The sequence below is a fragment of the Mus musculus genome, chromosome 8, assembly GCF_000001635.26.
Source record: "Mus musculus strain C57BL/6J chromosome 8, GRCm38.p6 C57BL/6J".
In the NCBI taxonomy this organism is placed as follows: domain Eukaryota; kingdom Metazoa; phylum Chordata; class Mammalia; order Rodentia; family Muridae; genus Mus; species Mus musculus.
The window spans coordinates 27555946-27572178 of record NC_000074.6 but is presented as its reverse complement, the minus strand read 5'-3'; the positions used below and the strand labels follow the sequence as shown (position 1 = coordinate 27572178).

Here is a 16233-nt window from a genome sequence, read left to right as displayed (position 1 = left end):
TTATTATCATTATTAGCTATTTTCTTCATTTACAATTCAAATGCTATCCCAAAAGTCCCTTAAACCCTCCCCCCACCCTGCTCTCCAACCCACCCACTCCTGCTTCCTGGACCTGGTGTTCCCCTGTATTGGGGCATATAATCTTTGCAAGACCAAGGCCTCTCCTCCCAATGATGGCCAATTAGGCCATCCTCTGCTACATATGCAGCTAGAAACACAAGCTCAGGGGGTACTGGTTAGTTCATACCATTTTTCCTCCTATAGGGTTGCAGACCCCTTCAGCTCCTTGGGTATTTTCTCTGGCTCCTCCATTGGGGACCCTGTGTTCCATCTTATAGATGACTCTGATCATTCACTTCTGTATTTTCCATGCACTGGCTTAGCCTCACAAGAGAGACCTATATCAGGGTCCTGTCAGCAAAATCTTGCTGACATATGCAATTGTGTCTGCATTCGGTGGTTGATTATGGTATGGATCCCCAGATGGGGCAGTCTCTGCATGGTCGTTCCTCTGTCTCATCTCCAAACTTTGTCTCTGTAAATCCTTACATGGGTATTTTGTTCCCCATTCTAAGGAGGGAGGAAGTATCCATACTTTGGTATTCCTTCTTCTTGAGTTTCATATGTTTTGCAAATTTTATCTTGGGTATTCTAAGTTTCTGGGTTAATATCCACTTAATAGTGAGTGCATATCATGTGAGTTCTTTGGTGATTGGGTTACCTCACTCAGTAACCCAATCCCAAACTACTCTTCAAGCCGATTGATTCTGTCTTCTCTCAGTTTCTCACTGAATTGCTCTGCTTAGCCTAAAACTAATTTTGGCAAGTTGTCCTAATCTTCTGGCTTCTTCTTATTCTCTGCCTTCAATTGCCTCTGCTGACCTGCACTAAACTGCATCAACTCACAAATAAATTCAACTTCATTACACTGACTCCCCACTGACTCAACTCCCAACTCTCTCTCTCTGAACTGCTCTTAAATAGCTTTTCTTTTCTGTGCTCTTCTCCTGAAAGTTGAACATATCCTATCTCTGACTCATTCTGTCAAATCTTTCTCTGATTCATCACTTTGTCTGTCCCCCAGTTTGAAGTCACTTTCAAACATGGCTGCTTTCTTTGATAAACTAACCTGACCTACCGTGGTTGGGGTTAAAGGGATGTACTAAAGGTTTCTCTGTGGTCTGGCCAGAGTAGCCATGTTTCTGGATTAAAATTCCTCTACAACTCTTAACCACTGAGCTATCGCTCCAGCTCTTATTTGGGTCAGAGTGTGTGTGTGTGTGTGTGTGTGTGTGTGTGTGTGTGTGTGTGTGTGTGTGTGTGTGTGTTTAAGTACTATCTCATTTACTTTACTCGATAAGTGTTCACTAGATTCTTATTGGTTCCTGCCCTGGAATGTGTTGGACACAAATGTTTCCATGATGTTCACACACAGGTACTGCCTAAGGTGATTCCTGAAGCTTGAGAACAGGCAAGTGAGGAGTTATGGAAGAAGGCACAAGAGAGGGGGAGAAGTGTTGGATAGAAGAAGCCACTGTCCTTGACAATAACTTGAGTACAGATACCACTATCTACAGCTGCCTATCATCATTTACTTTAAAGAAAACCTGTCGATTTATGACTTGCTATTTCTTTCCTTAATGCATTTTCAGCAATGAGGGAAATAAGGCACCCACTGGCTTTAGGTCCTACTGCTCATCTCTGAGAACTTTTGTTGCTTCTATCTTATTTATCTTCTTCCTACATTTATAGCACCACTGCCCTTTATTTTGCAAAGGATTTATTTCTAGAATCTCAACTAAAACCATGACATGATTTCCATGCAATTATTCTTTGTATCTTAGCCCATTTTAATCTTTGCTCCCTCTTCCTAAGCATTCTTCTGTTTCCTAAAATTCTCATTTTAAATCGAAGACTGACACTCATTATCCCATTGCAGTTTTTCCAATAATATCTGGATGTGAATTCTTTCAGAAGCTTGAGAGCATACACACACCTACTCAGGACTTTCTAGTTCATAAATATTTACTGGGCAGCTTTCTTTGGTAAAGACAGTGTTCTCTGTCTTCCTGTATCAGTGGGCACTCCCTGCAAAGACTTTTATTTTGGTTGTGAGCCTCGCCTTTAGTGGTTCAGCTATCTCTGCAGCCCAACAATGACTCTCTATGCACAGAGTGCTCACCTTTGTCTTTACCAGCTCCTCTGTGTCTTCTGCTTTTTTCAGGACCCACAGACACTCGGGCACTCCACTTCAGTTGAAACCGCTCAAGGACGGGCTGATAAAATGAGCATCAGTAAGGAGCTGCCAACATTTCCTAACATCAAAATCAACTACATATACAGTCACATGTGTAGAAAACCAAAAACATATTTTGAATATAGATCCTTATGTGTGCTCTCTAAACACATCTGTATTTTCTCTCATTTGGTAATTGGCCATAGAAGTCTAGAGGAGACATAATTATATAAGAGACTATACAGTGCATCTTTGAACAAGAGGTTAACTTCAGAATGCCTAGACTATTTGCAATAATCACAAACCACCAGAATTGTGAAAATGTTTATGAAAACAAATCTCATTATCCTCTTGCTGTTATAGAATTACATACTGAGATGTTTTTCATGGACAGACATGTTCTTTGTTGCAAAAAAAATTAGACAAGAAAGAAGCCTTTCTACCATGTCCTCTTGGAATTTTGCTGATCATTGTTATAAGATTAACATTATAACTATATTAAAAGTCAATGCTTTTAGTAAGAAAATATCTATTACATAGAGACCACATCATATAGAAAACTTTCTTAGGTTACCAGTTTATTAAAGCATCAGAAAATTACATATGCCATGAAAGCTTTTTAAATTAAGAAAGAATAATAAAAACTATATGAATCATTCATAAGTGGTAGAACATAAAATCTAAGCTCCTAAAATGTGTCTGGCACTGAGGGCCACATCTATGTCACATGCCATGGGGATACAAGTGTCTGGTGGCTATTTTCTTTTCTGCTGCCAAGACAACGGAGAATATAAAGAGACTGAGGATGAGAAGTGTTTTAGTTATATCTATGATGATGGTGGACTAATGAACAAAAATACAGCAATTTCCTCTCCAGTTCCTTTTACCAACTGTGAGCCCAAAGTCAAACTCTACACTTCATTGTCTGTGTCTCCTGTCTGTACGTAGTTCATTTACTGTTCTGTCTGTTGTCTCTGTGTGTGTGTGTGTGTGTGTGTATGTGTGTGTGTGTGTGTGTGTGTGTGTGTGTGTGTGTGTGTGTATGATCTTTCTGTTCTGTATCTGTGCTTGTATGTGTTTGTGCCTGTGTATCTGTATCGGTTTCTGTCTCTAACAAAGGGCTTTGTTCTGTATTTGTATAACAGGACAGAAAATGTGGGAAAAGGAACAAGCACAGTTTTTGCAGAAATATTTAATAGAGCTTTAAAGGGAAGGAATCACTGTCTGACCTTGAATACCACTCAAAATGGCAAACAGCTGTTTTCAACTATATCCACTCATTGCTTCCAATACTTATGAGATCTGAATTGTTTAAGGTTGCTGTCAGCATGTTGTGTACTCTCAGCAAATGATTACTACAACACACACACACACACACACGCACACACACACACACACACACACACACACACACACACACACACACATTATTGGGTCCTGGCAAATGGAATGGTACATAGCTTGAGATTAATGATGTACATTTGCTCAGGTTGTAAAGCTGATTACATAAGCAAGGCACAGTAAGGTTGCTTAAATTGTCTCTTAAAGGCTGACTAAGCTTAAGCGGGCTGAGTACTTAGTAGGATACCAGGTTAAGTACATGGTTAAAAATGATTTTAAGGCATATTATTAATTTGGTTGCAAGGTCCAGCAAAAGTTCAGTCTCTTTGATTTCAAGAGATGGTTTGATAAAACAGTGCATGATAGAACTCTGTATTCATATATTATCTTGTTAGAATGTTCGGCTATTGGGGATGATCGTCATAGCATTAATCAGGTTCCGGAGGGATTATTCTTCTACTGTTCACACTTTAAACTGCTGAGTCTTCAGTTCAAATTTGGCCTATCTCTGTACTGGAATATTATAGGAATGGAGCTCCAGAAGTTAGAAAAGGTTGTGATGAAAGGAATCCAAGGAGAAAGCTAAGAGAGAGTTAGTCACTGAGGATTCTGAAAACATTATGCATGGCACAATAGATGACATGTTCTAAAATTAGATATCATATACTAGATGTGATCTTATTATAATAGTGAGACATGATGCCTCATGAGGACAGTGTAATTTATAACTGCCTTAGCCTGTCATAAACATTCACTAGTGAAAACAATCTTTAAAATTATGTAAAGTCTTGAATACCTTCCACTGCATCTTCTCACTGCCACCCCATCGCATCTGGTCCTCCTCTGGCCTTGGTTGTACCGCCGTGGACCCTGAGAGATACATATGTGTAGTTAAAATCAAACAGGAGGACTGGGAAAGAACCATGAGAGTCTACTTAACTGGCGATTCAGATGTTGAAAAACGAAGTAATGAAGACTTGGATTTTAATTTAACAATTAAATGCTCATTTCAGCCTAAAACTCAACTAGATGTTTACAGGCTTGGAATATGTTATTATCTAGAGATTCATATATCAAGAAGAGACACAATGCTGACATTAAGGACAAAGGTGTATGGACAAGTGTTTCCAGTCAACAGAAACCAACACAACTCTAGAAAGAGAATTGGTAGGTACAGTCACTCTGGCACACTATTCTCTACTTTAAATCTCTATTAGGCATTTTTTTTCTTTTTTTTTTTCTTTTTTTCCATTTTTTATTAGGTATTTAGCTCATTTACATTTCCAAAGCTATACCAAAAGTCCCCCATATCCACCCACCCCCACTCCCCTGCCCACACACTCCCCCTTTTTGGCCCTGGTGTTCCCCTGTACTGGGGCATATAAAGTTTGCAAGTCCAATGGGCCTCTCTTTCCAGTGATGGCCGACTAGGCCATCTTTTGATACATATGCAGCTAGAGTCAAGAGCTCCAGGGTACTGGTTAGTTCATAATGTTGTTCCACCTATAGGGTTGCAGATCCCTTTAGCTCCTTGGCTACTTTCTCTAGCTCCTCCATTGGGAGCCCTATGATCCATCCATTAGCTGACTGTGAGCATCCACTTCTGTGTTTGCTAGGCCCCGGCATAGTCTCACAAGAGACAGCTACATCTGGGTCCTTTCAATAAAATCTTGCTAGTATATGCAATGGTGTCAGCGTTTGGATGCTGATTATGGGGTGGATCCCTGGCTATGGCAGTCTCTACATGGTCCATCCTTTCATCTCAGCTCCAAATTTTGTCTCTGTAACTCCTTCCATGGGTGTTTTGTTCCCAAATCTAAGGAGGGGCATAGTGTCCACACTTCAGTCTTCATTCTTCTTGAGTTTCATGTGTTTAGCAAATTGTATCTTATATCTTGGGAATCCTAGGTTTGGGGCTAATATCCACTTATCAGTGAGTACATATTGTGTGAGTTTCTTTGTGAATGTGTTACCTCACTCAGGATGATGCCCTCCAGGTCCATCCATTTGGCTAGGAATTTCATAAATTCATTCTTTTTAATAGCTGAGTAGTACTCCATTGTGTAGATGTACCACATTTTCTGTATCCATTCTTCTGTTGAGGGGCATCTAGGTTCTTTCCAGCTTCTGGCTATTATAAATAAGGCTGCTATGAACATAGTGGAGCATGTGTCCTTCTTACCAGTTGGGACATCTTCTGGATATATGCCCAGGAGAGGTATTGCTGGATCCTCCGGTAGTACTATGTCCAATTTTCTGAGGAACCACCAGACTGATTTCCAGAGTGGTTGTACAAGCCTGCACTCCCACCAACAATGGAGGAGTGTTCCTCTTTCTCCACATCCACGCCAGCATCTGCTGTCACCTGAATTTTTGATCTTAGCCATTCTGACTGGTGTGAGGTGGAATCTCAGGGTTGTTTTGATTTGCATTTCCCTGATGATTAAGGATGTTCAACATTTTTTCAGGTGTTTCTCTGCCATTCGGTATTCCTCAGGTGAGAATTCTTTGTTCAGTTCTGAGCCCCATTTTTGCATGGGGTTATTTGATTTTCTGAAGTCCACCTTCTTGAGTTCTTTATATATGTTGGATATTAGTCCCCTATCTGATTTAGGATAGGTAAAGATCCTTTCCCAATCTGTTGGTGGTCTTTTTGTCTTATTGACGGTGTCTTTTGCCTTGCAGAAACTTTGGAGTTTCATTAGGTCCCATTTGTCAATTCTCGATCTTACAGCACAAGCCATTGCTGTTCTGTTCAGGAATTTTTCCCCTGTGCCCATATCTTCAAGGCTTTTCCCCACTTTCTCCTCTATAAGTTTCAGTGTCTCTGGTTTTATGTGAAGTTCCTTGATCCACTTAGATTTGACCTTAGTACAAGGAGATAAGTATGGATCGATTCGCATTCTTCTACACGATAACAACCAGTTGTGCCAGCACCAATTGTTGAAAATGCTGTCTTTCTTCCACTGGATGGTTTTAGCTCCCTTGTTGAAGATCAAGTGACCATAGGTGTGTGGGTTCATTTCTGGGTCTTCAATTCTATTCCATTGGTCTACTTGTCTGTCTCTATACCAGTACCATGCAGTTTTTATCACAATTGCTCTGTAGTAAAGCTTTAGGTCTGGCATGGTGATTCCGCCAGAAGTTCTTTTATCCTTGAGAAGACTTTTTGCTATCCTAGGTTTTTTGTTTTTCCAGACAAATTTGCAAATTGCTCCTTCCAATTCGTTGAAGAATTGAGTTGGAATTTTGATGGGGATTGCATTGAATCTGTAGATTGCTTTTGGCAAGATAGCCATTTTTACAATGTTGATCCTGCCAATCCATGAGCACGGGAGATCTTTCCATCTTCTGAGATCTTCCTTAATTTCTTTCTTCAGAGATTTGAAGTTTTTATCATACAGATCTTTCACTTCCTTAGTTAGAGTCACGCCAAGATATTTTATATTATTTGTGACTATTGAGAAGGGTGTTGTTTCCCTAATTTCTTTCTCAGCCTGTTTATTCTTTGTATAGAGAAAGGCCATTGACTTGTTTGAGTTTATTTTATATCCAGCTACTTCACCGAAGCTGTTTATCAGGTTTAGGAGTTCTCTGGTAGAATTTTTAGGGTCACTTATATATACTATCATATCATCTGCAAAAAGTGATATTTTTACTTCTCCTTTTCCAATTTGTATCCCCTTGATCTCCTTTTGTTGTCGAATTGCTCTGGCTAATACTTCAAGTACTATGTTGAAAAGATAGGGAGAAAGTGGGCAGCCTTGTCTAGTCCCTGATTTTAGTGGGATTGCTTCCAGCTTCTCTCCATTTACTTTGATGTTGGCTACTGGTTTGCTGTAGATTGCTTTTATCATGTTTAGGTATGGGCCTTGAATTCCTGATCTTTCCAACACTTTTATCATGAATGGGTGTTGGATCTTGTCAAATGCTTTTTCTGCATCTAACGAGATGATCATGTGGTTTTTGTCTTTGAGTTTGTTTATATAATGGATTACATTGATGGATTTTCGTATATTAAACCATCCCTGCATCCCTGGAATAAAACCTACTTGGTCAGGATGGATGATTGCTTTAATGTGTTCTTGGATTCGGTTAGCGAGAATTTTATTGAGGATTTTTGCATCGATATTCATAAGAGAAATTGGTCTGAAGTTCTCTATCTTTGTTGGGTCTTTCTGTGGTTTAGGTATCAGAGTAATAGTGGCTTCATAAAATGAGTTGGGTAGAGTACCTTCTACTTCTATTTTGTGAAATAGTTTGTGCAGAACTGGAATTAGATCTTCTTTGAAGGTCTGATAGAACTCTCCACTAAACCCATCTGGTCCTGGGCTTGTTTTGGTTGGGAGACTATTAATAACTGCTTCTATTTCTTTAGGTGATATGGGACTGTTTAGATGGTCAACTTGATCCTGATTCAACTTTGGTACCTTGTATCTGTCCAGAAATTTGTTCATTTCGTCCACGTTTTCCAGTTTTGTTGAGTATAGCCTTTTGTAGAAGGCTCTGATGGTGTTTTGGATTTCTTCAGGATCTGTTGTTATGTCTCCCTTTTCATTTCTGATTTTGTTATTTAGGATTTTGTCCCTGTGCCCTTTAGTGAGTCTAGCTAAGGGTTTATCTATCTTGTTGATTTTCTCAAAGAACCAACTCCTCGTTTGGTTAATTCTTTGAATAGTTCTTCTTGTTTCCACTTGGTTGATTTCACCCATGAGTTTGATTATTTCCTGCCGTCTACTCCTCTTGGGTGAATTTGCTTCCTTTTTTTCTAGAGCTTTTAGATGTGTTGTCAAGCTGCTAGTATGTGCTCTCTCCCGTTTCTTCATGGAGGCACTCAGAGCTATGAGTTTCCCTCTTAGAAATGCTTTCATTGTGTCCTATATGTTTGGGTACGTTGTGGCTTCATTTTCATTAAACTCTAAAAAGTCTTCAATTTATTTCTTTATTCCTTCCTTGACCAAGGTATCATTGAGAAGAGTGTTGTTCAGTTTCCACGTGAATGTTGGCTTTCCATTATTTGTGTTGTTATTGAAGATCAGTCTTAGGCCATGGTGATCTGATAGGATACATGGGACAATTTCAATATTTTTGTATCTATTGAGGTCTGTTTTGTGACCAATTATATGGTCAATTTTGGAGAAGGTCCCGTGAGGTGCTGAGAAGAAGTTATATCCTTTTGTTTTAGGATAAAATGTTCTGTAGATATCTGTCAGGTCCATTTGTTTCATAACTTCTGTTAGTTTCACTGTGTCCCTGTTTAGTTTCTGTTTCCACGATCTGTCCTTTGAAGAAAGTGGTGTGTTGAAGTCTCCCACTATTATTGTGTGAGGTGCAATGTATGCTTTGAGCTTTACTAAAGTGTCTCTAATGAATGTGGCTGCCCTTGCATTTGGTGCGTAGATATTCAGAATTGAGAGTTCCTCTTGGAGGATTTTACCTTTGATGAGTATGAAGTGTCCCTCCTTGTCTTTTTTGATAACTTTGGGTTGGAAGTCGATTTTATCTGATATTAGAATGGCTACTCCAGCTTGTTTCTTCAGTCCATTTGCTTGGAAAATTGTTTTCCAGCCTTTCACTCTGAGGTAGTGTCTGTCTTTTTCCCTGAGATGGGTTTCCTGTAAGCAGCAGAATGTTGGGTCCTGTTTGTGTAGCCAGTTTGTTAGTCTATGTCTTTTTATTGGGGAGTTGAGACCATTGATGTTAAGAGATATTAAGGAAAAGTAATTGTTGCTTCCTGTTATTTTTGTTGTTAAAGTTGGCATTGTGTTCTTGTGGCTGTCTTCTTTTAGGTTTGTTGAGGGATTACCTTCTTGCTTGTTCTAGGGCGTGATTTCCGTCCTTGTATTGCTTCTTTTCTGTTATTATCCTTTGAAGGGCTGGATTCGTGGAAAGATATTGTGTGAATTTGTTTTTGTCGTGGAATACTTTGGTTTCTCCATCTATGGTAATTGAGAGTTTGGCCGGGTATAGTAGCCTGTGCTGGAATTTTTGTTCTCTTAGTGTCTGTATAACATCTGTCCAGGCTCTTCTGGCTTTCATAGTCTCTGGTGAAAAGTCTGGTGTAATTCTGATAGGCCTTCCTTTATATGTTACTTGACCTTTCTCCCTTACTGCTTTTAATATTCTATCTTTATTTAGTGCATTTGTTGTTCTGATTATTATGTGTCGGGAGGAATTTCTTTTCTGGTCCAGTCTATTTGGAGTTCTGTAGGCTTCTTGTATGATCATGGGCATCTCTTTCTTTATGTTTGGGAAGTTTTCTTCTATTATTTTGTTGAAGATATTAGCTGGCCCTTTAAGTTGAAAATCTTCATTCTCATCAATTCCTATTATCCGTAGGTTTGGTCTTCTCATTGTGTCCTGCATTTCCTGGATGTTTTGAGTTAGGATCCTTTTGCATTTTGTATTTTCTTTGACTGTTGTGTCGATGTTCTCTATGGAATCTTCTGCACCTGAGATTCTCTCTTCCATTTCTTGTATTCTGTTGCTGATGCTCACATCTATGGTTCCAGATCTCTTTCCTAGGGTTTCTATCGTTGCCTCGCTTTGGGTTTTCTTTATTGTGTCTATTTCCTCTTTTAGTTCTAGTATGGTTTTGTTCATTTCCATCACCTGTTTGGATGTGTTTTTCTGTTTTTCTTTAATGATTTCTACCTGTTTGGCTGTTTTCCTGCTTTTCTTTAAGGGCCTGTAACTCTTTAGCAGTGCTCTCCTGTAATTTTTTTAAGTGACTTATGAAAGTCCTTCTTGATGTCCTCTATCATCATCATGAGAAATGTTTTTAAATCTGGGTCTAGATTTTCGGTTGTGTTGGGGTGCCCAGGACTAGGTGGGGTGGGAGTGCTGCGTTCTGATGATGGTGAGTGGTCTTGATTTTTGTTAGTAGGATTCTTACGTTTGCCTTTCGCCATCTGGTAATCTCTGAAGCTAGCTGTTTTAGTTGTCACTGTTAAGAGCTTGTTCTTCAGGTGACTCTGTTAGCCTCTATAAGCAGACCTGGAGGGTAGCACTCTCCTTAGTTTCAGTGGGCAGAGTATTCTCTGCAGGCAAGCTCTCTTCTTGCAGGGCAGGTGCCCAGATATCTGGTGTTCGAACCAGACTCCTGGCAGAAGTTGTGTTCCACTCACTAGAGGTCTTAGGATCTCCTGTGGAATCCTGTGTGGGCCCTTGCGGGTGTCAGGCGACTCCGCTGGCAAGGTAGCCCGGGGCTCGAGTGGAGCAGAAGGGGTTTGTGCCCCAGATCAAGCCCGGGTAGCCTGCTTCCCTATGTACAGCAGTCTCGGGTTCCGCACGATTGGATTGGGGCAGGCGCTCTGTTCCACTCACCAGAGGTCTTAGGATCCCATGGGGAGTCCCGTGTGGGCCCTTGCGGGTGTTGGGCAAGACTCTGCTGGCAAGGTAGCCCGGGGCTCGAGTCGAGTGGAAAGGACTTGTGCCCCAGATCAGGCTCGGGTAGCCTGCTTCCCTATGTTCCGCAGTCTCAGGTTCCGCGCAATTGGATTGGGGCAGGCGCTGTGTTCCACTCACCAGAGGTCTTAGGATCCCGTGGGGGGTCCCGTGTGGGCCCTTGCGGGTGTTGGGCAAGACTCTGCTGGCAAGGTAGCCCGGGGCTCGAGTCGAGCGGAAGGGACTTGTGCCCCAGATCAGGCCCGGGTAGCCTGCTTCCCTATGTTCCGCAGTCTCAGGTTCCGCGCAATTGGATTGGGGCAGGCGCTGTGTTCCACTCACCAGAGGTCTTAGGATCCCGTGGGGGGTCCCGTGTGGGCCCTTGCGGGTGTTGGGCAAGACTCTGCTGGCAAGGTAGCCCAGGGCTCGAGTCGAGCGGAAGGGCAGGCATTTTCTTAATTATAACTTCTTACATCTCATTATGTGAACACCTTCCTTATATCTGAAATGCCTTCCTATATGACTCTGACAAATGGCTCCCTTCTTAGAAGACTTGGCACAAATTGGGCCATCTCCCTTGATCCTATCTGCAATCTTTAGTTCTACGTGTATGCTTTCCCTTAGCTACCTAAGAGGGCTTACTTTTTTCCAAAAATTTACTTCCTCTTTGAGGTGTTATTTCTTCAGATATCCAACTCTCCTTTCTTTTATTAAATTATTGTTTATTTTGTATACATTTATTGTGTTTAAATCATTCCGTCTTCTGTACCCTCTCTCTAAGCCGTCCCATGCCCCTCAGATTTTTTTCTGTAATTATTATTGTCACAAATTCTCTCTCCTCTCTCTCTCCCCCGTCTCTGTTTCTCTCTCCTATCTCTCTCTCTCTCTCTCTCTCTCTCTCTCTCTCTCTCTCTCTCTCTCTCTGTGTGTGTGTGTGTGTGTGTGTGTGTGTGTGTGTGAGTGTGTGTGTGTGTGTGTTTAAATTTACAAATATAGACTGCTGACTCTGCTCTGTGCTACTTGGATATATATGTTATTTGGACTGACCACTTGGTGTTGGAAACTAACTAGCTAGAAAACCAATCCCTTGGCTGTAAACAACAGCTGTCTAATCCCTTTGCTGTAAACAACAGCTGTCTAATTAGACTCACAGTCCTCTCCACAGGAGAGAAACCATCCCTGGTACTTTAAATTTAGTGAACTGACCTGAGGCTAGCGAGGCCATTGAACCTGGGGGACTACCTACTGCTCCTCACTTTCCTGGACCAGTATAATCTCTAACTTCATTCTACACCCACAGATAAGTGTAGTTCTCATCCCTCATTCAAGAGTTTCTTGAAACAATAAACAAAGACCATAACAGAAGGCCATAACTGATTTTTGGGAAGCCCATGTCCCATTGTTTCAGCTCAGCAAAACCCATACACCTACAACTTAGAGAGTCTGGCAGATAAAGGGCCTGGAAAAATCATATGAGCCAGGATGTCTACTTGGGATTGTGTATTCTGTATATGACAAGGAAGCTACAAGCATAAAATCTAAACAATATAGTTGTCAAATTAAGATCTAAACAATGACCAAACCATTTGATATGGCAAAGTGTAGGGGGTAATTTCAACTTCACCACCCCTAGATGAAGAGCTACAGGCAATTATTGACTGCTGACTGAGAGAGAGCAAGAGTGAAGGTTCATGTCTGCAATGTGCTGGATATAAACAAACATGTTAGTAATGGCTAGTAACGGTATTGTCTGAGGTCTCTCCTAAAGAGTGAATTTAGAAAAATAGAGGTCAGGAAGGCAAAATAATTGGAAGGCAAGACAAGAGAAGTAGAGCAGCAGTGAATGGAAAAAGCCAAGAATATGTACGACCAGCCACAGTTGCTATGTCTACATACTATGAAGAAAACCTAGTTCTGTAAGGCCTGGCACTTCAACCCCAGTGTCTTCCTAGGGATGATGATGGGCACAAGTTGGTGCTTTGGTTCCACTCAGTCTCTGAGACTCTTTGGTATTCTCTTCCTACATTAATAAAGAACTCTTCTTAATTTATAAAGAACTTACTTCTATTGTTCAATGTATCTACTTTACACCAGTACCATGGTGTTTATATTTCTATAATTGAGGGTACACCTTGAAGTCAGAAGTAGTGATACCTTTACAGACTTATTATTGTTGCGGACTGTTTTTTATTTTTTATTTTTTAATGTTGGAAATGGGTGAATGGAATAAAAACACATTTGATGGGGTTCTCAAAAAATTAATAAGAATATTTTTTTTAAAATGTGCCTTCTAAGCTATGCCAAGTCCACTGAGGAGCTGCTATAAGACATACCCTCATATGCTGAGTAAATTTATGAAAACATTTCAGAAACTGTGGCTATTTGAATAGACTAAGCCCCCACAGTCTCCTGTGTTTGAATGCTTGGACCACAGGAAGTGACACTATTAGGAGGTGTGTCTTTGTTGAAGGAAGTGTCTCACTGTGGGGGTGGGCCTTGAAATACTATGCTCGCGCTCCACCCAGTGTGGAAGAGAAAGTCTCTTCTTAACTGCCTTTGGATCAGGATGTAAAACTCTTGGCTCCTTCTCCAGCACTGCGTCTACCTGGATGCTGTTGTACTTCCTGCCATAGTGATAATGGACTGAACCTCTGAAACTATAAGCCAGCCCCAATTAAATGTTGCCCTTGTAAGAACTGCCTTGTTCATGGCCTCTCTTCACAGCAATAGAAACCCTAAGACAAAGCTATCACTCAAGATAATTGGTGGCAGACATGTCCAAGCCACACTGCACTTTGGGGCTTTCATGCCTTCATGAACTGTGTGGTGATGGCTGTGTGGAGATGACAACTAAGGAGCAGCAGACTAATGCTGAACCTATGATCATACAAAGAAACAGTGCCAACTTGTTAGAAGCCTTGAAATTAGATTGAACAAAGGCTGTTCATCAAGGGGGTCCACATTCTCTCCCCAGGTGGTCTGTTTTATGATTATGTAATATTGGGTCACATACATTTTCATAAGGTACTCTTGTAATGTCTCAATAATATAAAATTGATAAGATGATAAGTGACATTCAATGTTTGGTTTTACTCCTAAATGTTGGGGCGAAATTCTTTTTGGTGAAGAGAACGTCTCTGTCTTCCTGATTTAATAGGCATTCTTACAATAACATTTTATTAACAGAGTTCTCACCCTTCTCTTCAGCGACTCCCATGTTTTCTCCACTCTCTTCAGGATTCAAAGACACTCGAGCATTCCACCTTGGTTGAAATCGCTCAGTGATGGGCTGACAAAATGAATGTCGGTGAGGAGCTGCACAGAGATTTCCTAAGGCCTTACCAAGACACAGCTAGACTTTCTTATCAAAAGCAAGAGATACAAATAGAAGATGAATGTACAGGGAAACAAAACTCAAGATCCTTATTTGTGCTTTCTATATCACATCTGCATTTCTCTCCTAGGGTAACTGACTGCAGCTGTCCAGAGGAGACCTCATCATGGACAGAAGAGTCTGCAATGTACATCTTTAAACAAGAAGCTAACTTCAAAATGCCTGAGTAGTATGTGTAATCACCACAAAAACACCTAATTTTTAAGCAAATCTTATTCTTTTGCTATGGTAGGATGGGACATTGATAAGAGCTACGTGAACAGAAACATTTTGTATCAAAGGAAGAAAGGTCAGAGGAAAAGAGCCTTTATAATGTAAGCTTTATATGTAATATAAATAATAATAAATATTAAAATTAAAATTAACAATAAGCTATATGTAATATAAGCCTTATAATGTAAGCTGAGGATAAACCATGTACTGTTTTAGTTGGTCCTCTTGGGAATAAATATATATTAAATTTTTACAAGGAACTGGCTACATGGGCCATATGGGAAAGCTTCCTTACCTTACAGATAAATGAAAGTATAAGTTATCCCATGGAAGTTTTCCAAATTCAGAGAGACTTTTTAAAACTACGAGGACATTCATAAGTAATGGGGCAAAAGAACTTTAAAAACGAATTCCTGAAATATGACAGGCATTGATTTTGTTCCCATGATAAAAAAATTGCTTTCTAGAGATTTCTATGTTGACATGTCCCTCTTCTAAAATCTCCCAAGATATCTTACTTCTCTTTCAGGGGGAAGCATAGATGCCAGAAGAAGGATGGACTTGTACAGAGAGTAACATCTACCTTAGTCCCACCTCTGACCCAAATACAACCTTCCTGAAAGGTCTCAGAGCTGAAACCTTTGCTAACAGAAGCTGTAAGGATTTTCTGCTTTCTCCTTTGGCTGCTCTCCCAATGCAGAACCGACTCTGCTCTTTCCAGTGTGTAAGGAGGGCACTTAAAAGATACTATCTGGAGATAATTCAAGGTCAGAGCAGATAAAATGGCCACTGCAAGGCAGCATACATCATTGCTGTACCTGGATAGCATGTGTCTATCACTGTTTTCCACACACTACATATAGAAACTGAAACGGGCAAGACTTTAAGTGGAGTGTGCAATCTCAATGTATTACAATATCAAACAAAATCAGTGTGTGGTAGTTTCTTATAACTGCTGATGTTCATCACTGAAATAATGTTAACAGTGGGTTGTCAAGTGTGGAGCTTGACACCAAAAGCTACATTCAATTCTATTTATTGTGAGTGGAGTCCAGTGAACATCCGTGTTCTCATGCACAACTGAGATAATGAAGATAGCAAGAGTCCAAAGTAAGATAAATAGATAGATAGATAGATAGATAGATAGATAGACAGACACACACAAACACACACATACATACATGCGTACGTACATACATAAATAGATGATAGATAGATAGATAGATAGATAGATAGATAGATAGATAGACACAGACACACACACATACATACATGCGTACGTACATACATAAATAGATGATAGATAGATAGATAGATAGATAGACAGACAGACAGATAGATAGATAGATGGACTTTTACTCTCTGCTGTGCTGCTGATTATTGGGAAATCTTGGGTGAATTTTCAGTCATTGAGAGTGAATATCAAAGCATTAATCAGATTTTGGAGGGTTCACTCTTCTACAGTTCCTACTTTAGATTACTCAGTCACCAGTTCAAATTTGTTCTCTTTATATACAAGGTTAAGATTATAGGGATGGAACTCCAGCAATAAGAAAAGATTTTAAAAGAACTCCTTGGACTGAGCACAAGGTCCCCAATGGAGGAGTTAGAGAAAGGACCCAAGGAACTGAAGGGGTTTGCAGCCCCATAGGAGGAACAACAA

The 16233-nt window shown here is 40.3% G+C and overlaps 1 protein-coding gene across 2 annotated transcripts in view; it reads right to left on the bottom strand.

Moving 5' to 3' along the window:
* Poteg (POTE ankyrin domain family, member G) overlaps positions 1 to 16233 on the bottom strand; it is a 135084-nt gene that overhangs the window by 10539 nt on the left and 108312 nt on the right. For both annotated transcript variants that reach the window (XM_011242159.3, XM_006509192.4), the window contains exons 47-49: positions 14159 to 14252; positions 4374 to 4447; positions 2183 to 2276 (exon numbers count right to left, since the gene is read on the bottom strand). In XM_011242159.3, the coding sequence (XP_011240461.1) occupies positions 2183 to 2276; positions 4374 to 4447; positions 14159 to 14252 (262 nt within the window). The remainder of the gene's footprint in view (positions 1 to 2182; positions 2277 to 4373; positions 4448 to 14158; positions 14253 to 16233) is intronic.